This window comes from Eublepharis macularius, chromosome 15, assembly GCF_028583425.1.
Source record: "Eublepharis macularius isolate TG4126 chromosome 15, MPM_Emac_v1.0, whole genome shotgun sequence".
In the NCBI taxonomy this organism is placed as follows: domain Eukaryota; kingdom Metazoa; phylum Chordata; class Lepidosauria; order Squamata; family Eublepharidae; genus Eublepharis; species Eublepharis macularius.
In genome coordinates this window covers 46,372,275-46,395,552 of record NC_072804.1, presented here as the reverse complement: position 1 = coordinate 46,395,552, position 23,278 = coordinate 46,372,275, and the positions used below count along the sequence as shown (strand labels likewise).

The 23,278-nt window shown below is 50.8% G+C and overlaps 1 protein-coding gene across 3 annotated transcripts in view; it reads left to right on the top strand.

Moving 5' to 3' along the window:
* GRAMD1A (GRAM domain containing 1A) overlaps positions 1-16,779 on the top strand; it is a 54,337-nt gene extending 37,558 nt beyond the window's left edge. For all 3 annotated transcript variants that reach the window (XM_054999214.1, XM_054999215.1, XM_054999216.1), the window contains 7 exons: positions 807-949; positions 2,891-2,994; positions 3,277-3,462; positions 3,615-3,702; positions 14,382-14,489; positions 14,788-14,908; positions 15,122-16,779. In XM_054999214.1, coding sequence (XP_054855189.1) covers positions 807-949; positions 2,891-2,994; positions 3,277-3,462; positions 3,615-3,702; positions 14,382-14,489; positions 14,788-14,908; positions 15,122-15,190 — 819 coding nt within the window. In that variant the 3' untranslated portion in view covers positions 15,191-16,779. The remainder of the gene's footprint in view (positions 1-806; positions 950-2,890; positions 2,995-3,276; positions 3,463-3,614; positions 3,703-14,381; positions 14,490-14,787; positions 14,909-15,121) is intronic.
* The last annotated feature ends 6,499 nt before the right edge of the window (positions 16,780-23,278 follow it).

Genomic DNA, 23,278 nt, shown 5'->3' with positions numbered 1-23,278 from the left:
GCTATTAGCCGTGACAACTAAAGGGAACTTTCATAGAGATAAGCTACCAGAGACAAATTACACGAGGACGTACATGTGAAGGGAGTTGTAATGTTAGCCGGGAAGCTGAGTTTTAAAAGAGATCGGAAGGCTTTGTCAATTTCCCCTCTCTACAGAGCAGAAAAGATCACTCCTCCACCTCCTAGAAGGGGAGCTGAAACTGACAGAGCCTTCTGGAGGCAAAGAGGAAATTGACAAACCCTCTTAGGAGCATCTCCCCTGGCTCTGTAGAGAGGGGAAATTGTCAGAGCTTTCCAATCTTTTTTAAAACTCAGCTTCCCGGGTAACATTGCAATGCCTTTCACATGCGCGTCTTCATGTAATTCATCTCTTGTAGCTTAGCTCCTAGTCAGAGGCAGTAGACGTGCATACCAGGAGGCAACTTCAGGGGGGAAGACCTTTGATTGCCCCTGTGGGGTAACCGGTTGTCTGCTCTGCGAATGACGTTGCTGAACTAGGTAGACCACTCATCTGACCCAGCGGGGCTCCTTATTTTCATACGTTCCTTAGAACAGTTTATTGTGCAAAACCATAGTCAATAGTTATTTCGTAACCGATAGAATCAGCGCTGGGACATTTGATCCTGTATTCGTGTCTGTAGTTTGGTTGTGAAAAGTGTAGAAAAGGAAGGGTTGGTTTATGGGGGAATATGGCGTTGCCCAGCAGGGTGTGTCAGTGACAGGGCGGTGGCAGGTGTGAGCATGCACAAAACTCACTCCTCTTTTTCATCTCCCCCCACCCCATGCTTCCTTTTACTGGGTTGTCAGACTCTGTTCCGTGCCAGTTCAAAAAACGGGAGTTGCGTGGTCGACTCTGAAGTGATAACGCAAGGCATCCCCTACCAGGACTACTTCTACACGGCGCATCGGTACTGCATCACTTCGGTGGCTAAGAGCAAAGCACGGCTCAGGTATTGCCCCCCCACTTCTCAACGCCTATTTTAGGACCACCTTGTGCTAGCGGAGGACAGGGATCACCTTTCCTCTTGGCATCTAACTCCATCATGAAAAGTCTTGAAGCCAAAGCAACCAGAGGATCCTGTGGCCCTTAAGATTTAACAGACTTAATTGTGTTGGAGCTTTTCTGATTTTGTGAGATGCATTCTCTTTCCCCTTGTTGTTCGGCAGGAGGCCTGCAAATCTAGGATCTGGGAGACCCAGGTTCAAATTCCCGCTCTGCCTGGAAGCCCGCTAGCTGACCTTGGGCCAGTCACACTGTGCTGCTTCAGCAGCAAGCGGAAACATATTACTCAGTTAATCAGGATGTACTAGGACTAGAATATATGCCTGCAGTTTTAAGAGAAGTGCCTCCTGGGAGTTGTAGTGCTTTACCCCACAGGTTTCAGTTCCTGGGGATTCAGAGCCTGCCAAAACTTGTTACAGAATATACACATTCTCAGCCTCACCTACCTCACAGGGTTGTTGGGAGGATAAATGGAGGACAGGAGAATGATATAAGCTGCTCTGGGTCCCCATTGGCCAGGGCATAAATGAAGTAAATAAAAATAAATAAATACCTCTTATATCCCTGCAATTTCTCTTGCACTAGGATTGCTGCTGTTCTACCGTTTCTTCCCTAAACTGGAGCATTCTTTGCAATGGAAGTCTTCTGCCACCTGCTGACTGTTGAAGGAAGTGCATTTAGGTGCGCTTGACTGCAGTTCATTTTGCTTTAAGGGCCGAACAAGACATTTGCTTTTGAAAAACCGGTTGGATCCAGGTTCCCTTCAGCCACACAGCAGCTGCAGGAAATGACTTTTAAAAAATAAATCAGAGCCCGTGTGGTTTTGCAGTGCTGCCCCGGGAGGAGGAAGGGCTCGTCTCTACCCTCCAGCCATTTTCCTGCACTGAAGGAGCTCTGGTGAGGGGGGTGGGTTTCTTTCCCCTTTTTACTGCTTCTCATGCAGTACTCTGTGCTTGTGGTGCAGCAAAAAATGGAAAATAAATTCTCCTCCCATTGCAGGAAAATAGCTTGCGGGGGAAGATAAGAGCCCTCCTACCCCTTTGGCAGTGTTCTGAGTCCAAACAGGGGCTCCTTTTTATTTTTTAATAGCTATTCCCCACAGCTGCTGTGTGGCTGCAGGGAATCCAAATTGGTTCTGGGGGAAAAAACGAATGTCTAATTTGGCTCTAAGGCAAACAGTGTGCTGTGAATATTTATTTATCCATTCATTCATGTATATCCCTGTTTTCTCTCACTCGGCAGGACTCAGTGGTTTATCTCATTAAAACCAGCTAAAACCTCATTTCACAAAAATGCAATGTTAACAACAAGTATAGAGCAAGCCCATCGTAAATAACTGGCCTCCATTCACAAGCCACCGTAAGAATTTACAGAGCCTTGGAAACTCCGCAAGTTTGGGGGTTTTACATCTTGTGGAAGCCTTTTTCGTAAAGCAGGAGTGGCCAATGAAAATGTTAGAGCAGAAACAGTTCTCAGTGTATTCTGCATGGAGGACTATCCCGTCGTCTGCCTTCAGAACAGACAATGTCACAAACGACACTCTCCAAGTTCCAAGCCAAACAAAGTGGAGCCTGGTGTCCACTCCATGCTTTGGGGAAGTGTGTGTGTGTGTGGGGGGGGTGTCCACAACTTAATGGTATTAAACTGCTTGTCTTACATGCAGAAGGCCTCGAATGTACGCCCTGTTTTCTGCAGTTTAAAGGATTTCACGAAGCTATTTGGGATAGACTTCCTGAAGCCCCGGACAACAGAAAATACTGAAATGAACCAGTGGTTTGACTTGGTTTACATGGCATTGCATACCCCGTGGTTCTTTTCTGGTTTCCCGCAATCCCTTGGAGAAATCCAGAGCATCTCAATCAGACCCGACTTTGTTCTTCTCTTGTAGAGTCTCCTCTGAAATTCGGTATCGGAAACAGCCTTGGAACCTAGTGAAAGCACTCATCGAAAAAAATGCTTGGAGTGGGGTTGAAGAATACTTTCAGCACTTGGGTATGTAGAGCGAAAGGTTGTGACACAGCACTCCTCTCTTGGAGCTGTGCTTTCAGAGGTTGGCACCTTAGATTCCCTTTTATGCCTTGCAAGGTCCACGGAGTCCCCCTTTCCTCCCGCAGTGAAAGGGAGTGTAGTACTGTTGGGAGTGGCTCTGAATTTGGCCCATTTACATGTGCATGAGGAGATAGGGGTGTGCATGCAGTGGACGCAAGAGCCATAGATAATGTGGCAGTAGTGACCGTCACCCCCAGCTCCACCTATCCTCCTTGGCTGTTGCAGAATTGGCCCTGGTCCAGGCAGAGAAGGCCTTGCTAGAAGAGAGCTGCCATGGAAAGGAGCCGAGGGGGCTGTTGTCTGGGCTGCGCCGCCGAAAACGCACACTGAGCTGGAGAGCCCCCCATGCTGAGCCCACAATCCCCACGTTACCCGACGGCGAGGGGACGTCCCACGCCATGCATCCTTCAGGTTAGCACCTGGCCATTCCCTCCCACGAGAAGCGGGAGCTGAGGGATCCAGCCTTTTGCCTTCCCCGGTCCCAGGCTGGCCGCTCGGAAATGTGGGGAAAGAAAGGTGCGTCTGGCAGTTGCTTGACTCGGTGTCCCTCGTATGTCTTGCAGGCAGCCTGACCTCGAGGCTTTCCGAGCAGTTGTCAGAGCAAGTGCAGGGCCAGAGCGTCTCCACTGTGATCCTCATCATCAGCTTGGTGTAAGAGTGCCACTGGCTTGGGCCAGACGAGTCTTGGGGGGTGGGGTGGGGGGCAGCCGGAATCTGGTGCAAATTTACGGCAGGGGTTGACAAGCCAAGGATGTGTCAGAGGCACAGACGGGGCAGGCGGTCCGTGTCTTGGCTCACTGGACCTGGTGGGCCCCACTAGGAAGAATGGTGCCTCCATCAGTCAGGCCTAATTTGGAGGCCTGGGCAAAGCAGAGAGCAGCCGTTACAAAGAGAGGGGTTGCAGGAGAGAATTGCAACCTGCCTCTTCATGGCCATTGCTCTCTTTGGGCGGGGGGGTTTCAAACTTTCCTTCTCACCTTTTCCTTTAAACTCCCAGTGAACAGCATGAAGCCTGCTGAGTTGCAAGCATGGGACAGGAAGTTAGATACATCAGAGTCGCATGACAGGAAGAGGAGGGGCCCTGCCTTTCAAAAAAGCAAACCTACGCCAAATGATCTTATTTTGCCAGCCTGCTGTTTCTCTCTACATATGTGCAGAGAGAGCTAGGTGGTGCCCTCCTGGCTGTTGTGCATGCACGCTGTCTGAAAATCTTTCCAAAAAGCAGAAAAAATAATTTTCCTGCTGGTGAGGCTCGATGGCCCTCCCAAGGGTCCCAATCCATGGGTTTGGAGAGCACTGCCGTAAACAGCAAATGTTGGTTTAATCCCCAATCCCATGGTAGCATTTAGGACACCTGAACTGTGTGTTGACAGCAGCTGTGGGTTTCGCTGTATCGTGCCATTCTTGCCTGACACAACCAAATTTCCCAGTTGAAAAGGTTGCTTTGTGGGGTGGGTGGGAAACATTCCCCATGCGCAATTTCTATGTGCCAGACTGCTTTTCAAGGACGTTCAGATAAGGCTGGCGAAAAAAGAGTTGGCGATGCTGCTTGCATTCCAAACAAGAGAGAGACCTGGGCAGGAAGACCCCTCAGGGCCGGATCCCCCTTCGCTTTCTTCTTTTGGGCTATGAGCGCGAGTGGAGCTTCATGCGTCTCTTTCTTTCCTCCTTTTGCTTCTGCCTCCGCACAGGATCTGTGTGAGGTATCGTATGCAACTCTCCACTGACCATACTTCAGCCTCAGATGCCCTTTAGACCTTGACCCTAACCATAAACCTCCTCCCGCACAGCTCCCGTTTATGCCGCCCCTGTCTCGTTCTGCCTCGGACACTTGCCAGCCGTGTCCTGCTTCTCTGTTCCCCCTCAGTCCCAGTAATAAACAGCTTCCCCTGACTTCATCCTGACTCTTTGGTGTGCCATTGGCTCTGCTCCAGAATCCACTGCATCTCAATTTCCAGCGAGTTCCCATCACCCTGGTTGCCCTCCACCTCCTTTCTGCTTGCCATTTCCCTTCATGAATGTCTCTCCCTCAAGGCTATGGCGTAATCTATACTAAAGAAAAGCAGATCCAAAATGTATCACAACGGAGACCGGATTCTGCCTCTATACTAAATTAAAGCAAATCCAAATGGCAATTAAAGCAAATCCAATCGCAGTGGAGACCGGATTCTGCCTCTCTACTAAATTAAAGCAAATCCAAAATTTATCACCATGGAACCTGGATTCTGCTTCTGATCTAAATTGATTCAAATTTGGCCTACATTTCTTTACCTTTCCATAGTCAGCCTGCACTCCGTGGTTAAACAGAGGAGCAGTTGGCTACTCGGGGCACTAAAATCTCGTCTCCTGCCTGCTGGATATTGCCTTCAGTCCCAATCTGTCCTCATCTCTTGTGGCTTTATCCCGCATAAATTGACACTCAGAGTCATAAGGGCCAGAAACTTGACTTTTCTCGGGATGTTGAATTTTGCATCCGGTGTCAAATTCTGGTGTTTGCACAAAGTGATGGAATCCACACAGCTGCTCTCTTACTGTACGTCTGCGTCCTTCACCTGCAGATGAATTTGCATTTTACGTTTGCAGTATAAATACCACGTTTTCCATCTTACCCTTGCGAATGAGCTTTGCTGACTTGAGAGCATGAAGCGGTTTTCTTGGACGGGTAGATTCCAAAAGGCCGTCTCTTTTCATGGCATGCAGTTTCCTAGCAATGAGGACGGGTGGGTGCTACCACTTCAGCTGAATGACGTGAACTCACTTGCAGCCTCCCTCGTCTGTCCCCCCCCCCCCCGCCATCTGTGTTAACTCCTGTGTTTGTTGCCTTATGTGCTCCATATTGTGGGTATCACGGATAGAGCGTCTGCTTTGCATGCAGAAGGTCCCAGGTTCAGTCTCTGACATCTCCAGTTAAAAGGATCAGGTAATAGATGATAGGAAGACCGGAGATGCTGGAGAGCTGCTGCCTCTCAAAGTAGACAATAGCAGACCAGCAGTCTGACTCAGAAGCAGGCAGCTGTGTGTGTGTATAGAGCAAGATGAGTAGCCGTGTTTGTCTGTCTGTAGCAGTAGAAAAGAGCAAGAGTCCAATAACACCAATGAGACTAACAAAACCTGTGGTAGGGTAGGAGCTTTTGTGATCTGAAGAAGTGAGCTGTGACTCACGAAAGTGCCTACCCTACCACAGGTTTTGTTAGTCTCATAGGTGCTATTGGACTCTTGCTCTTGTGTGTATATATGCTTAAGGGAATACGCTGTGATTTGGGACTTTGCCAGTTCAATTATTATCTTGGCTACTAACTTTCTAGCCTTAAGCAAGCCACAGTTTCTCCATCTTCCCCTCGCCATATGGGGGGATAATACCGGCCAACCTAATAGGGTTGTTTTGCAGATTACTATTTCTATTATGTTTGTGAAGAAGGTTGAGTACTGAAAGTATTGTTTTTGAATTCTCCAGTTGAAAGGAGCGAGTGATTGGTGATTTGAAAGACCCTGGAGAGATGCCTCCAATCAGAGCAAACAATAATAACTTTGATGGACCAATGGTCTGACTGTAAAGGCAGATTTGCCTGTTCTTCTTAAGGGGAGGGGCCGTGGCTCAGTGTTAGAGCATTTGCTTGGCATGTAGACGGTCCCAAGTTCAAACCTTGGCATCTCCAGTTAAAAAAGGAAACCACTAGTAGATGATATCAAAGAGGCACTTGAGAGCTGCTGTGAGTCAAAGTAGGCAGTGGTGGTTGTGAGAAACCTCTAGCCCATGCAGAGGACACGGATTAGGTGACTGTGCCCCAGCCATCAAGGGCAATACTTTTTATGGAGCGCTTTGTAGCGTGTTCAAAATGCTTGACATAGATTATCTTGTTACAGTTCTAGAACTTTTGACGGTAGGCCAGTGTTAATCTCCCCATATTTCAAGCAAGGGCCTGAGGTGAAGAGAGACCAACCTGCTTAAGTCAGTGAGATTCAAACCCAGGACCCGTAGTTCAGTCTGTTAGCCCCTTTGCTCCAAGTTGTAAAAATGGGTGCATTCATAGAGTTGAATGTTATTGAGCAACAACATAACCTTTGCAGGAAAAAAAGCGCCAAAGACTTGAGCCTTTTCTCTTTTCCCCCAATGTTCTTTATGCTGCCATGTCCCTAGACTGCCAGAGGGGGCTCCCTTGATCTAATGTTCCTCCTGTCAGACTGTGGCTAAATAAGGTACTCTCTGCAAGATTCCCTTTAGAAGCAAGAATAAGTCCAATGTCTGGCAAAGGAAGCTTTATTGCAGAAAAGGTCCATTATAGTCCACTGTCCTGAATAGGAGACTCAGGATGGTACATGATCATTGTTACCAATGAAGAGCAAGCATAGGATACAGAGTAACAATACCCATCTGGAACAGCCTCCCCCCATAGTTCTCAAAACAACATCTTTCAGTCCTGGGAAGCTGCTCTCCTTCAAGGCCAATGCTTGGTGGAACGGTGTTAGACATAACAATCTCCTCTGGTGGGAATGCTGCCTGGGAACTGGTGCACCTGGGGAGAAAGCACTTAAACACTAGAAGCATTAGAAAATGGAGTCAGTACAGTTTAGATATATACTGGACCTGACATTCTGCCCCCCTTAAAATAGATCCCCCCTTGGCTTATATGGATAGCGAGTATGAAAAGCTTTGGTTAATCTAGGAGCATGAACATGTGCAGAATTCACCCATTCATCGTAACCAGAATCAAAGTCTTTCCAGCGAATGAGGTAAAAAAGCTGGTTTCGCTTGAGCTTAGAGTCCAGTATTTGTTGTACCTCATAGTGTATTTGGTCGTCAATCAAAGTTGGAATGGGTGGAGCTCTTATGTGCCATTTGTTGTCGGTGGGAGCTCTCTTTAGAAGGCTGACGTGGAACGTATCATGCACATGGCGCAGGTTTTTAGGTAAAGTTACAGCAACAGTCACCTTATTTATTATTTTGCGCACAGGAAAAGGTCCCAGGAATTTTAGAGCGAGTTTGCGGCTGGTTTGAGCTAGCTTTAGGTTTTTTGTGGAAATATACACATGATCTCCAGGTTGTAATTCCCATTCGGCCACACGATGGCGATCTGCGTATTTTTTGTAATCCAGTTTGGCTTTTTCGAGGTGTTTCTTAATAAGAGTCCATTGCTGCGCCGCCTCCCCCCACCATGAAGATACATCTGGCAGTTTAGAGGAATGGAGAGGGGGTGCGTCTAACGGGAAGGGATCGAAGTGAGTCCCGTACACAATTTTGAATGGAGCCTCTCCCGTTGAAGCGTGTATACTGTTGTTATAGGAGAATTCGGCTAGGGGAAGAAGGTCCACCCAATTATCTTGTTGAAAATTAATGTAGCAACGAAGAAATTGTTCTAAAATTTGGTTAGTTTTTTCAGATTGTCCGTCGGTTTGTGGGTGGTGGCTTGAACTGATACCTTGTTCAATATTCAACATTTTCAAAAGCTCCCGCCAGAAGTTGGCAACGAACTGTCCGCCGCGATCCGAAATCACCTTGGACGGAAAAGAATGTAATTTTACGATGTGTTTTAGAAACAGATCCGCTAGTTTTCGAGCGGAGGGTATAGCAGTACAGGGGATAAAATGGGCTTGTTTGGAGAATAGATCTACCACAACTAAAATACAATTGTGTCCTTTTGAAAGAGGTAGATCAGTGATAAAGTCCATAGAGATTACTTCCCAGGGCCTGTTCGGCGTTTCTAATGGTTGCAGGAGGCCCGGAGGTTTCCCTTTCCTGGTTTTTGCGCTGAGGCAAACAGGGCAGGAACTAACGTATTGGGAAATGTCTTTGCGCATGCCCGGCCACCAGAATTGTCTTTGAACTAGGTGTAAAGTTTTCAGGTACCCATAATGTCCAGCAGTGGGAGCATCATGACAGCGCTGCAAGACATCCAGCTTAAGGCTGTCCGGGACATAAAACTTGCTCCCAGCTAGCCAATCCCCCTGTGGGGATCGGGTTAGTTTGTTTCGCGGAGCTTTATCCCCCTCCTTCTCCACTTCAGTTTTGAGTTTCGATTTCCATTCTTGGTCGGCCGGGAGGGCCTGCTTAGCACGGCTGCGAGTAGTCACCACGCCCCCAAGTTGCTTAGGCGAGAAGACCGTGTCGACAGTCTCCGCCCGTTTGCTTTTATGTTGGGGCATGCGCGACAGGGCGTCCGCCAAAAAGTTAGTTTTGCCCGGGAGATAATTGAGGGTGAAGTTAAACTTGGAAAAGAATTCCGCCCACCGCAATTGCTTGGCATTCAGTCTGCGTGGGCTTCGTAGGGCCTCCAAATTTTTATGATCTGTCCAGACCTCAAAAGGGTATCTCGCCCCCTCCAGCCAATGCCTCCAGTTTGTGAGAGCTGCTTTCACTGCAAAGGCCTCCTTCTCCCACACATTCCAATTCCTTTCTGCCTCTGAGAACTTTCTAGACAAGAATGCACAAGGCCGCAAATTCCCATCCTCCCCCTTCTGCAGCAAAACCCCCCCTATCGCCGTATCGCTGGCGTCGACCTGTACTATGAAGGGGGACTGTTCGTTGGGGTGGGAGAGGATGGGTTCCGTTACAAATTGCTTTTTAAGGCATTCGAAGGCCGTTTGGCAATCGGGGGTCCATTGTAGTTTAGCAGAGGGTTTTTTGGCTTGGTCCCCTTTATCTTTGGTTTTCAGCAATTCTGTTAAGGGGAGTGTGATTTGGGCGAAATTTGCGATGAAGTCTCTATAGAAATTGGCAAAACCCAGGAAGGATTGCAGTTCTTTGCGGGTGGTGGGTGTTTGCCAATCTTGGATCGCCTGTATTTTGGCTGGATCCATTTTCAACCCCTCTTGTGAGATGCAATACCCAAGGTAAGTGAGTTCGGTTTTATGGAATTCACATTTGGACAACTTGATGGGCAATTTATTCTTCATCAAGGTGGCCAGGACCTTTTGTACCATTTGAACATGTTCTTCCTCGGTGTTAGAATAAATTAAAACATCATCAAGGTACACCACCACCCCTTTGTATAGAAATTCATGTAAAACTTCGTTTATCATGGACATGAATACAGACGGGGCTCCCGTCAATCCAAAAGGCATAACTAAGTATTCATATTGTCCGAGGGGCGTATTAAACGCGGTTTTCCACTCATCCCCTGCCTTGATACGAACGTGGAAGTAAGCATCTTTTAGATCTAATTTCGTAAAGATCTTACCTTGGGCCACGACGTTGAGAAGGTCTCGGATGAGCGGTATAGGATAGGCGTTGTTGGTGGACACTGCATTTAGTCCTCGGAAATCCGTGCACAGTCTAAGTCCCCCATCCTTCTTTTTCACGAAGAGAACTGGAGCGGCGTGGGAACTAGAGGCTGGGCGGATGAACCCTCGTTGGAGGTTGGTGTCGATGAATTTCCGGAGCTCTTCACGTTCATGGAGACTCATGGGGTAGAGCCTCCCTTTGGGTAGTGAGGCTCCTGGTAAAATTTCCACCGCACAGTCCGTTCGTCGATGCGGGGGCAGCGTGTCCGCTTCCTCCTCCGAGAAAGCGTTTAGAAAAGGCCAGTAAGGTTCGGGTATTTGGTTGACTTCTTCTTGGGTAAGGAGGGCCTTTTCTTTCTGAGTAGGGTCTTCGCCCCAGTTTTGATTCCAACGGTGAAGTTTACAGTTGGCATGATTGAAGGTAATACATCCTTGAGCCCAGTCTATGTAGGGATTGTGATCACATAGCCATTTGCTGCCTAGAATTAACGGGTACTTGGCAGTAGAGCTGATGACAAAGGACCTCTTTTCCCAATGCTGTCCCATGCCTGTGATCACCGGGATGGTTTCAGTTGTGACCGGATTCATGTTGGTACCATCCATTTGTTCAAAAATTACTGGATTTTGTAATTCCCGAGTTGGTAAGACTAGTCCATTGACTAGAGCTGGGGCTATGATATCTCTTGAGCAACCCGAGTCAATAAGAGCTTGCACCCGAATGTGCATTTTTCTCTCTGGGTTGATTAAAGTCACTGGCATGAATAAAATGGACCCAGGTGGCCGGTTCCGTGCAGGGACGGGCTTGGGGCGGATCTGTCGTTTGGGCCCTTTTACGACAGATCCATCTCGTTTCCCGACTGGGGACTTTCTGGATTGACTTCTGCAGATGGGGAAGCGGGATCGTATTCCATAACCTCTTCCGCTTCCAGCCCTCTTTCTGAGGCTGGCCTTTGGGAAGCGCCGCGGCCTCTGTTTGCTCGTGGAGCTGGAGTCGGGCGTTGGAGCGTAGGGAACGGAGCAAGGGTTGGACGCCGTAATTGGAGCGGAGGTCTTTGCACAGGCCGGTAGGGGCATTGTGCTGCAAAGTGACCAGCCTGTCCGCATTGCAAACACAGCCCTTGTTGCCATCTAGCATCTCTCGCTCCACGGGTGGCGTAGCCAGCTCCCCGAGCTCCCTTCTGTAAGGTCAATGGTCTTCTTTGTCCCGTTTGTTGTTGTTGCTCAACCAAACGGACTTCTAAAATGCGATTTTCCACTTCGCAAACAAGTTGAATCCAACCTAACAGCGTAGGGGGATTGTCTTGCATGAGGGCTCTGTCCAAAAGTCTCGGATTAAGTCCTTGTTTGAACAGAATAATTTTTGTGGACTCCTCACACCTGGGGCACTTGGCAGCCAATTGTCGGAATTTCGTGATATAGTCTCTCGCTGCCATGCTGCCCTGCTTAATGGCCTGCAATTCTGTTCGGGCCCTGGTTTCCTCTAAGGGATCTTCATATTGTGCTCTAATAGCATCCACCAACCCCTGGAGAGTATCGAGTTCTGGGGCCCCGATATTATATAGTCCTACGTACCAGTCCGCTGCTTTCCCTTGTAAGCGGGAGCCGAGGTGTTCAATTTGGCTGGCCTCGCTGCCGAAGAGGTGTCCCCACCGGTTGAAGAATTGCACGACTTGCACCAGAAAAAAGCCCAGTTTGGAGGGATCCCCGTCAAAAGTGGCGTCCAGTTTCACCCAACCCATTGGGAGGTCTTGCCTCGGAGCCGGGGCTGGGTAGAAGTCCGCCGGAAGCCTCAATGGCACTTGAGGTATGAGGGGACCCGGTTGTGCTGGCGGTGGCCTCACCGGTTGAGCCGGGGGTGCCGGCCTCGGCTGGGCTGGCGGTGGTGCTCTCGGCAGGGCTGGTGGCGGTGCTCTCGGCAGGGCTGGTGGCAATGCCGGAGGTGCTGGCCGTAGCGGTTGAGGTGCTGGCGGTTGAGGTTGGTGTGGCGGAGTAATAATCGGCCGCTGAGGGGTGGGTTGGTGGGGTCGCAGTGGTGTAGGTCCCATCGGTTGGGTCGGAGGCGGTCTTACGGGTTGTTCCAGTGGCAAACGTATCGGCTGCAGCGGCGGGGTTAGTTGTGGTCGAAGCGGAAGGGGCCGCAGCGGCGAAGGCCGAATGGGTGGAAGTCCGCGCGGGCTTGCCCCTCCGGGCGTTGTTGTTCTGGGAAGCGTCGGCTGGCCTTTTGGCGCTGGTAGACCATCTCCCGGAGGTTGCCCGACGGGAACAGTTTCGCGCGGTTGACCAGGGGCTCCCTCCCCTGATGGAGCCACGGGTGCTCCCGCTTGGTCCGGCCGGACCGTTTTCGGGGAAGTATGGGGGGGTATCACCGGTGTATCACTTGGCTTTTCCTCCCCTTCCGTAGGCCTCTCAACGGGGGTCTCGTCTGCCGGCACATCCCCTCCCGTGATAGGAGGTTCGATGGGAGTCTCACCGGATGGCACAACCGGGTGGTCCCTTCTCGGTGGAGTTTCCCGCTGAGGGGGAAGTTCCTTGGGTTGTTCTCCCGATTCGCCAGGATAGGTGCCCCCCCCGCCGGTAGGCGACGACCGCTGCTGAACTTCCTCCATCGGATAGGAGATGACACTTTGAAGGGTAGCTATCTGTATCGCCATCTCTTCAGGAGACAGTCTTTCCCCTGCCCCCATTGAGGAAATTAAATGAATGGCGTGAGCCAAGCTTTCTTCCATATCCATCAGCTTAGCTTCTAATTGTTGTATACGACTTGGCCCTGGTTGTTCGCTCAGGGAACCTTCATTCGCTGTACTCACCGGGGAGAAAGGGCCCCACGGAGGAGGGTCCCCTTGAACTATTCGCGACCTCGCGGCTAGAATTCCCTTGGCCATACCCGTCACGGCCGAGATGCTGGTATCTACCGCATAGGTGCGACCTCGTATCTGCTCCCAACTTGGTTCAGGGACTTCCGTTGGCTCCTTCCACGGGGCAAGTTCGGAATAATCCCAACTCAGGGCGCCTCGGCGAGACGTGTCCCCCTCCATCTGCTCAAACGTCCTGTTCCAATATCGCCATGGTTGGCTGCTATCTAGTTCCGGGACGGTTTCTAGGCTTCGGCGCCCGTCCATCGAGACTCGTGGATGGAGTCCACCTGCCCGGCGCTCTCTGGTTTCTCGGGGTCTGGCTCCCCACTCCGACGGGGTGGGCACCGAGATCAAGGGGAGAGCGGTTGCTTTCGGCCTTGCCCCGAGATTGCTTTCGGTCTCGTTTCGAGTACTGAAGTCGATGAGAGGCAGGGTAGAAGTGGAGGCTCCGGTTCCGTTCCCGGTTGCTCCCAGCTCCTGGGAGTCTTGGGTTTGCACCTGTTGATTGTCGGGAGACGCATACGGATCAAACAAAGGATCCCTGTCCGGGACAACCTTGGATTCCGCTGGGCCCGACGCAGACATGATTGGTAACAAAATGTCAGACTGTGGCTAAATAAGGTACTCTCTGCAAGATTCCCTTTAGAAGCAAGAATAAGTCCAATGTCTGGCAAAGGAAGCTTTATTGCAGAAAAGGTCCATTATAGTCCACTGTCCTGAATAGGAGACTCAGGATGGTACATGATCATTGTTACCAATGAAGAGCAAGCATAGGATACAGAGTAACAATACCCATCTGGAACAGCCTCCCCCCATAGTTCTCAAAACAACATCTTTCAGTCCTGGGAAGCTGCTCTCCTTCAAGGCCAATGCTTGGTGGAACGGTGTTAGACATAACAATCTCCTCTGGTGGGAATGCTGCCTGGGAACTGGTGCACCTGGGGAGAAAGCACTTAAACACTAGAAGCATTAGAAAATGGAGTCAGTACAGTTTAGATATATACTGGACCTGACACCTCCATGCAGAACAAAAAACCTCTGCACACAGAAAGATAGCATGTCATGAGTAGTACCCCTTTCCCTTACATGCTAGACGTCAGCGTGGAGGGCATTTCTTTTCTTTGCTGGGAGAAGCATTCTTTATTTGAGCCCTTAGCTGCAGACTGAAGCAGCACGGCTCAGATATAGGGGTTACCAATTCAGTGAGAATGAGGCCCAGGTGGTCTGTTCCCTTTCCAACTGTTTCTTTCTCCCCAGCTTGGTGGTTCTGGTTATCCTTAATATGATGCTGTTCTACCGGCTCTGGTCATTGGAGCATACAGCCCGAACCTTTGAATCCTGGCAGACGTTTGCACTCTCTAATGGGTGAGAAATTGGGAAAAGGGGTGGAATGTGAAATGCCTGCTTCAGACTTCGGGTTTAGATCGCTGGAAAAGAAATGACAAAAAGAGCAAGTAGAGGATGTCACATGCAGAATATCAAGCATCCGACGTCAGCTATCCAGTGCTCAACCGGTAGCCGACATAAGCACCTGCCGGATTCTGAGAGGCAAATGTGCCTTTCTTTGGGATCCTGGGGGGAGATGGTGGTCGATAGGCCCGTGGACAGGAATGGGAGATGTCCCCTGTCCGCACCTGAGTGCTTTTGTACTCCTTCCTGGTAGGAAGGTACCCCAGACGGCGTCAGAATGGGCTGAGATCCTGGAGCTGCAGAAGCGGTTTCACAGCGTGGAGGTGCAGAAGTGGAAACAGATCCTGAAGGCCTCCGTGGAGCTTCTGGACGAGGTGAGGCCTGTTGCTGGCTGGGCTTCCTCCCCAAAGCCACTGCAGGCGCCTGAAGCCCAGTGTTGTTCTGCCGATAGGCGTTTTTAGGACCCTGATGCTTACTTGGGGAGGGGCTGTGGCTTAGTGGCCGGGGCATCCGCTTGGCACGCAGCAGAAGGTCCCCCGTTCAGTCTCTGCCCCCCCCCCGGTAAAACGTTTCCTTCATTCCACCAGATGAAGGTCTCCCTCGAGAAGCTGCACCAGGGCATCACCGTGGCTGATCCACCGTTGGAGCCGGAGTGAAACCATGTCGACTTCCCTCCCTGGAGGGTGTTGCTGGGGTTTGGGAGAAGAGACCTTAGGCCTGCTGGGCTCGAGAACTGACTTGAAAATGGCTGATGGATCGGAGGAACCCAGATCCGATGGGTGTGTGTCGGGGGGGAGGATGGTGCCTCTGTAATCCTGGCCCTGTCATCCTCTGGACCCTTATCCTCAAAGAGTGCCACTGACAATGATGGATTCCCCCCTGCCTGTATCTGGGATCCTTTGGTCCAGATTTCCTTTCTTTCTCTCTCCTTCTCTCTCTGAGGATCCTCGCAGTGACCAGTTTATCCCCATCCCTATTTATCCCCTATTTATATTCCTCACAGGACCTCAGAGGCTCTTCTGAACTTTGTTGTTCCCTCGAACTCTTCTTTCCAGCCGTTGTTCTGAGAATGGTGTGTGTGAGAACAAAAGGGGCAGGATCCAATCCCCAGGTCTAGCTCTCATGTTAAGATTTCACTCGACAGCTGGGACAAAAGCAGGCTCATTTACTTCCATGTCGCAGGTGACCGAGGATCTGCCTCTGTGCCTCTCTTTTTTTCCTCACATGTACGCCAGGCACCCAGACCTGCAGCCTCTGCAAGCAAACTGGGGCGTGGGTATGTGTGGGTTTGGATTCTTTCCTGGATTCTCCCTCTTGCTGCTCCTGAGGAAGGGTGTGTGTATCTTTTTCTTAAAAAGGGGTCTGCTCAAAAAAAGGGTACCTCCGAGAAAAATGAAATTAGACGTGGCCCATAAGGTTACATTTTCTTGTGCAAGGAAGGGCGGGGGGGGGGGGGTCAGGGACGAATGTATCTGGAGCCTGGGCTCAGCAGGAAAAGCAGCCAGGCTGCCTGTGTTAGCTGCAGGCCATGCCCAGCGACAGTTTCGTTCACATGGGCCCACGCCATGAATGGTACTGAGCCTAAGCCTGTTCCAGGCCACGCAATTCAGAGCGAAAGGTACCTGGACTTTTGGAAGTGTCTGCTTTGCTGGGTCCACATCACCCCCCTCCCCTCCCTTGTTTCATAAGCAAAACGAAAAGGGCTGAATTGAGTATTTGGGAAGGAGGATATCGTTTGTGCCGTGAGTGCAGAATGGCGGCTGGGAATCAGGAGTACTGAGGCGGGGGGGGGGGGGGTTGGCTCTGATGTTCCTAGAATTCCAGGATTTCCTTTGTCTAACAAGACTCCTTCCATGCCCGTCTCCCCAGGCACCAATGAACCTCACTTTCCTTAAGCATCGCCGTACTGTCACTTTAAAATGAGGTTTCACTGCCAGTCGGGGCCCATGGCCCTTCACATACTGCCGAGGGAGGGGAGATGTCCCTGTCTTGAAATCTGCCCCCTCCTGGGGAGGGGCGCATGTCTGCCTGACCTCTGTTCTCTGTCCCAGAGGGCTCCAGAGACCCAAGTGTCTGACCCCCCCCGCTTCCCTTCTTCTCTTCTCTCCACCAAGGTTGCGGTGGGGCTGTCCCCCCGTTTTGTAGCTGTGTTCAGTGTTCAGTGTTAATGATCCTGCACCCTCAAGGTTCCAGAGGGGCTGGGGCATATTTATTAGGGAGCTGAATAAAGACCGTGGATCGGAGACACAGTGTGTTTGTGTGTATGTACTGTAGGGGATGGGTGCAGTGTGTTTTTTTAACAACATGCATCTCTCTCCCCTTTTCATATATTGCATCTCCCCAAAGTGAAGTGATCCAAATTTTGGAACACCGGGCCAAACTTGTGTTTATTACTATGGAAAGGTGAGAGGGGCTTTAAAACAAATATCCCCAACAGTTCCCCCTTGGCTTCCGTCATCGCTTGTGGGGAGAGGAAGAATTACATCCTCGGCTTTGGGGCTCAGATGTGTCAGAATCTCTGCTGAAGGGCAGGCAGAACCATTCTTCCAAAGATAACTCTCCCACTACCTCCCCAAAATGGAAAATCCAGAGCTTTATAACTTCCCACTGGCCCCGCCTTCACCTTCTTGACCAATGGCAAATGGGGTGAGGCAAATCTTCCTGTCCTACTGGCTGGAGCTATTTTTTCCCTAAACGTTGCTGCCTCCTCAAGCCAGGAGAGTGACATTGCCTAATTGAAAAGGGTGGTTAGGATCGCCTGGGATATATCTACGGCAAAACCATTTGCAGGAAGCCGCCGATTCCCACATGCCTTCGTTTCTGAGTGCCTGCCACGGTAAAGACTTTACTGTGTGAACTGAGACTTGGAGGAAGAGGTCATTTTCAACCTTCAACATCAGTGGTGAGCAATAGGGGCTTAAAAAGACACCTTTAAATGTTGAATGTAAACAAACAGCCTTTCCTCTTTCTTGCAAGAGAATCCGGTGATAACACATTGTACAATCTGGGATTAGATCTTGTGGATCCAGGAGGACCTTCCCTGGTGTAATGCCAGCAACAAGGACATGCCGCAGCCTCCTACAGACTCCTTTCCAAACCCTTTTTTTGTGGATGCAAGTGGAGATTATTCGCCATCGGTTGAGAATTGGAAAAATACTGCTGGATGGCTGTATTTTCTCTGTGTTGCCCCGTAGTGGTAATAGTACTCCTATTGGCCTCACTTCTTAACACAGAGGGGGAGCGAAAACCCCGCAAAAAGATACAAGGAGACCAACTCCTCTTTCTCCAAGCGGCTAGGTCTCACCCCGCAGCGCATCTCCTTTATCCTCTGTTTGGCTGACATCAAAAAATGAAAGAAGGAATCGTTTGAAGAGAGACATAATTAAATGCTTTTTTTTTTTCGCTCAGCAAGCCTCGTCCCCCACAGGCTGCTGCGTGCGGCTCTTTCGCATACCCCGGCAGCAGGATGGTAAATTTTTTAGTAGCTTTCTCAAACCCTTCTTGCAAGGCGGAGAATGAGGACGCAGAGGTCTCCATCTCCTTTAGGGCCCGGCCTGTTTTCTAAATCCTTTTCTTTCAGACCTAATTGAGCATGGAGTCAAGGCCATTCCAAATTCAGTTAGCTAGCAGCAAACTGGAGGGAGATGTGTTAGACAGGAGGGAAGGGTCATTATTACAGCTGTGGCACATTTCATTTCCATCATTTCAGCCCCAGACTTTCAGGCATTATTCGGGGTGAAGATGAAGGGTGGGAGAAATCTGGAGTGGGCCAGCACCAGATCTGTTGCTTGCAGTGGTAAAACACAAGTTGATCTACTCACAGCTATGCACTTGAAAATAACCACACACACACATCTGTTCCTTGGCAGGTGTGCCTTCTGACTGAGCAACACACTTGCAAAGGATACATTATCCCAACTTGTGGGATGTTAGTACTCCTCCGGTATGACACTCCCTTTCTATAAAATCTGCAAAACAGGCTGTGTTGCCATTTAGAAAGAGAATAATGTACCGGCTTTCCCACCTATCTTGGAACACATCCTAAGAAAACGTCTGTTGGGAGTAAATCTTGCGACACTCGGGGGAAGATGCTTCTGAATAAACAGGATCAGCTTGCTAAGAATTCTGGATTTGGTGGGTGGCCTTACACAAGCAGGCACCCCCCCCCCGGTAAAATGGAGATGATGATAAACCACAGAATTACTGAGAGGACAAACGAAATCAAGACAACTCGAGAGAGATTTGGACCTGAAGGGGGGGAAAAAGAATTTCTCTTGCTGTGAACCAGATTGTCATTTTTTTAAAATGGTCCCTAGAGAGAGAAAAGGATGTTCCTCCCAGGAAAAAATATAATTACAGTGTGATCCCAAACCTGTTTACTTAGGAGCGAATCCCATTGAATTCAGACTTAAGTTTGCTTTAGGGTTTCTGCTTTGCTTGTGCTCTCTGTGATCCTGAAACGGAAGTTTGCCTAAGCAAGGATGGCAACGGTGCAAACCAAAAAGATTGGATAAGCAAAAGGACAAGGCTACTCTCTGCTCCCCAAATAACAGTGGTGGGGTGGGAGATTATGGTGGAGTTTGGAGGAAGAGTTGAGCCCCACTTCAGTAGTGGTATGGTCTCCCAAATCCCCCCCCAGCTCTTTTTAAATAAAGCCACCAAAATACCAGATTTCACCTAACCGTACCACCAAGTATTTCAAGCACTTAAAAAACACAAAGAAATACCCTACTTTCCTCCTCCAAATGAAACCCAGCTTACAACTTCACAACCCTGTGAGGTAGGTTAGGCTGATAAGTTGATGGGCCCAAGGCCCCCACCCTGTGAGCATCCACAACAGTGAGGATTCGAACCTGAGTCAGATCCTGGTGGGACAGTGAAGCTGTGGCTCAGTGTTAGAACATCAGCTTAGCATGCAGAAGGTTGCAGGTTCAACCCCTGCTGTCTCCAGTTAAAAACATCAGTAGGTGATGTGAAAGACCTGTGCCTGAGACCTTGGAGAGCTACTACCAGCCTGAGCAGACAATACTGACCTTGATAAGCCGAGGGTCTAATAGAAGGCAGCTTCATGAGTTCTGTGGCAGTGCTGGCACTCAACCACCTGTATGTACCCAGGGGCTTGTGCCATGCTTCTTCAGGAACTCATTTGACAGCTGTAAGTAAGCCGTCCATTTGCCAGGCGACTCTACCTCTGAAGCTGTCCGGTGAATTCATGCCTAAAGTGTGGTGTTAACTAACGACTTGTTAACTTTTTGCACTAATACTGCAGCCTGGAGCGTTTGTGGGGCAGTTTTTGTTTGCATAATAAAAGTGCTCTAAACATGTACAAGGGGCCATGGCTCGGGATGAGAGCATCTGCTTGGAGTGCGGAGGGTCCCAGGTCGAATCCCTGGCATTTCCAATTTAAAAGGACCAGATAGTAGGTAATATGAAAGACCTCTGCCTGAGACTTTGGAGAGCAGCTGCCAGTCTGCCGAGACAATACTGACCTTGACGGGCTGATTCAGTATAAGGCCATTTCACCTGTTCGTAATGCTCTTCATTCAAGAGCCTCAAAACCAGGCCTCCTTTCAGCATTTCCTAGGCACCCATCCCCAGTGCCGCACTAATCGCTCATCTGAGCAGTGACAAAAGACACGGGGCACTGTGCCAGGGAAGATGATGGAAACAAGGCGCTCCCCTCTTTGATCACCGTTCTTGGAGGGGGAATGGAAAGTGGAAGCAGTGGGGAGGGGACAAGGAGCAAAACAGGAGGATGGCAGACCTCTCCCCCCTATATGTGCAATTAGCCCTGCAAGCAAAAAAAAAAAGAAGGAAATTTATTGTCTTCATTTATACTTCTTTCTCCCCAAAAGGCTAGCATTTTTCTCCTCTCCTCCACAACAACCTTGTGAGGTAAGTTAGGCTGAGAATGTATGACTGGCCCAAAGTCACCCAGCGAACTTCCATGGCAGAGCAGTGATTTGAACCTCGCTTTCCCAGTTCCTAAGTGACACACTAACCATTACACCACACAAATTGTCATAAGAAGAGAATGAAGAGCCCCGTGCCTGCAATCAGAATTAAGGGGAGGGAGGGACAAGGGACAGCGGAAAAGGGCTGAAAGTGTATGGCTTGTGGCTGAATCTACAAGATCAAATCCTTGAATATTCAGAGTGAATCAATCCCGATCCATTTGTTTGATCATTTTCCCCAGTAGAGATCAGAATTTGCACCTGCATTGGGTGGCAGGGCTGTGGGAAACGGGTTCAGACTTTTGAGCCCCCCAAATGTGAACACAGTAGGTGGTGGTGCACTTGGGGGTAACTTGATACCTCATTATTCAAGTGCAACTGTGCTGCTCTTTATAGAAAATAATATTAAGGGCATTCAATGCCACCTTTAGGACTATTTTTTTGTTTTTGATTTAAATCAGTTCTTGGCTATTAGCTGCTTCCTCATAAAGCTCAAATGGCCTCTGATCGCTTATTGTTAGTCGTTTTGAGGGTTTCATGGGAGAAAGGCAGGCACGGAATGAATGAAGCAAGTAATAGCTCCATGTCCTGTAAATAAAAAGCATTAGTTAGCTTTAAAAGCGCAACTGGGTTTCTGTCATTGCAGGTCTTAAAGAGATCTTGAGCCTTAAAAGCTCTAGGAATAAAAACAACTGCTGCCCTAAAGACACTTTCCTGGCAGTAAGCCCTGCTGAAGTACATGGGGCTTACTTCTGAGTAGACCTGTTTCAGATTGATGCCCCCCATACCCTCCTGAATGTAAAATTGCTAAGGACATCAAGATCTGCTGAGATAAAGTGGTGTTACTTTGGAGTAACTGTGCACCCGTGCCAACTCTGCACCCCCATCTACTTCCACTATTTACAATCCCAGAGTCAAGGCACGCAAATTTTGTTTAGGATCAGGTTTCATCCCAAAGGAGCTTTAAAAGCAAGATCTTGTTCTCAACTGACAGCAGCCTTTGATAAACCAGGACTGCCTTTGTGCATGTACAGAGCGCCTTTCCATGGCTCACCAGTAAGCAGCATCACAAGCAAGATCACAAGATCAGATATCACTTCCAAACAAGCCTGCCACCTCTCTCCCTTTTCTTTTACTAGAGAAGGGCAGGAAACAAAGAGACCATTGGTGGGTGGGTTGGTGTTTACAACTCAGGTTGTAGCTCTGCTGAAGAAAAGTAGCACAGTGGAGTGGTTAGTGACTGCCAGAAGAGGGGAAATCTGGGTTTAAATCCCTGCTTGCTACAATACTTTCCAGGTGACCTTGAGCCAGTCATTCTACCACGGTTGCCAGCTCCGGGTTTGGAAATTCCTGGAGATTTAGGGGCAGATCTTGAGGAGGGTGGGATGTGGGGAGAGAAGGGACTTCAGTGAGGTATAATGCCACACAGTCCAATTTCCAAAGCAGCCATGTTCTCCAGGGAACTGTTCTCTGTTGCCTGGAGATCAAGTGTAATTCTGGGAGATCTCAGACCCACCCGGAGGTTGCCAACGCCACTTTCTCGCAACCTCTCTCATGGGGCGGACACGCAGCGCCCACCCCCAATTCACCCCAAGCGAGCTCCCTACCGCTCGGGGTGACAGCGCTCCTGACCATGTGCAAAAAGCTTTCCTGGGACACGAGCGCCGGAGCTTCTCGGGGCCCGGCCGATCCGCGGGCTTGGCGGGCAAAGCGAGCGCAGCTCTCCAGCTCCCGCAGCCACTGCAGAGAGTGACGCATCAGATGTCCGCGGCTGCTTCCCTCCCCTCGCCGATCGGGGCGGGGCGGGGGGCGCGGGCGGGCGGCCGGCGAGGCCCACCTCGGCCTCGCCACGTGCGGCCCGGCGTCTCCCCTCCCGGGGGTCCCTCCCTGCCGGGCTGCCGCTGCTGCAATGCATCAGCTTCGGCTGCGCCCTCCTCCCTCTCCGCCTGGCGCACGCTTCGCTGCCTTCCCAGCCGCCCTCTCCTCTGCCGCAGCGGTGCGCGCCGCCGGGGGGAGGCGAGGAAGGCGAAGGGGGGCAGGACGGCGCGGCGCAGCCCCGGCCCGGGCACAGGAGGCGGCGGCGGCGCTCAGCCGGCCCGGCTCCTGCTCCCGCCTCTGCAGCAAGCAGGCAGGCAGGCGTCCGCCTCCGAGGGCGAGCCCGCCTTCTCCTCCCGCCCGGTCTCGCCTTGCGCTCGCCGCGTCCCGAGCCCGGCGCCCCGGCCATGGAGCCGGCCCTCTCGCGTCCCAGCCAGGCGCTCGCCCAAGGGGGCGGCTAGCTCCTCCTTGCGCGCACGGGGGACGCTGTGCCAATCGGATCCCGCGGACGGATTTTCCCCCCGGGTTTGTTTTTAATTGGCCCTCTGCAGAGGGAAAGGAAATGCTGCCGGGGTTCCAGGCGCCCCGGACCCGCGATCTCTGCTGAAGCGCAGCCTTCGAGACCCCCGGCGGCTGCAGGCGCCTCGTCTGTGCCGCTGCCGCCACGTGGAGGGGGGTTCCGCCGGCCCCGGGGCGCATCGTGGCTCGGTGCGGAGAAGGGCTCCCCCACGCCCCGTTTCCCCCGCTCTCTCCGGGCCCATCCCAACTTTTATGGCTCCTCCAGCCGGCCGCCTCTCCTGCTTCTCCGCGCTCTCTGTGTCCCCGCCTCGGTCCCATCGCAGCTGCGGGGCGAACGGGGCTGCCGTCGGGGCAAGTGACCGCGGAGCGCCCCCTGCCGCCGTATTCCGCTCCGGGGTCCGGAGGGATCGACTGGCCGAGGCAGGGCCAGGTGCATCCGGCTGGGACATTCCAAGG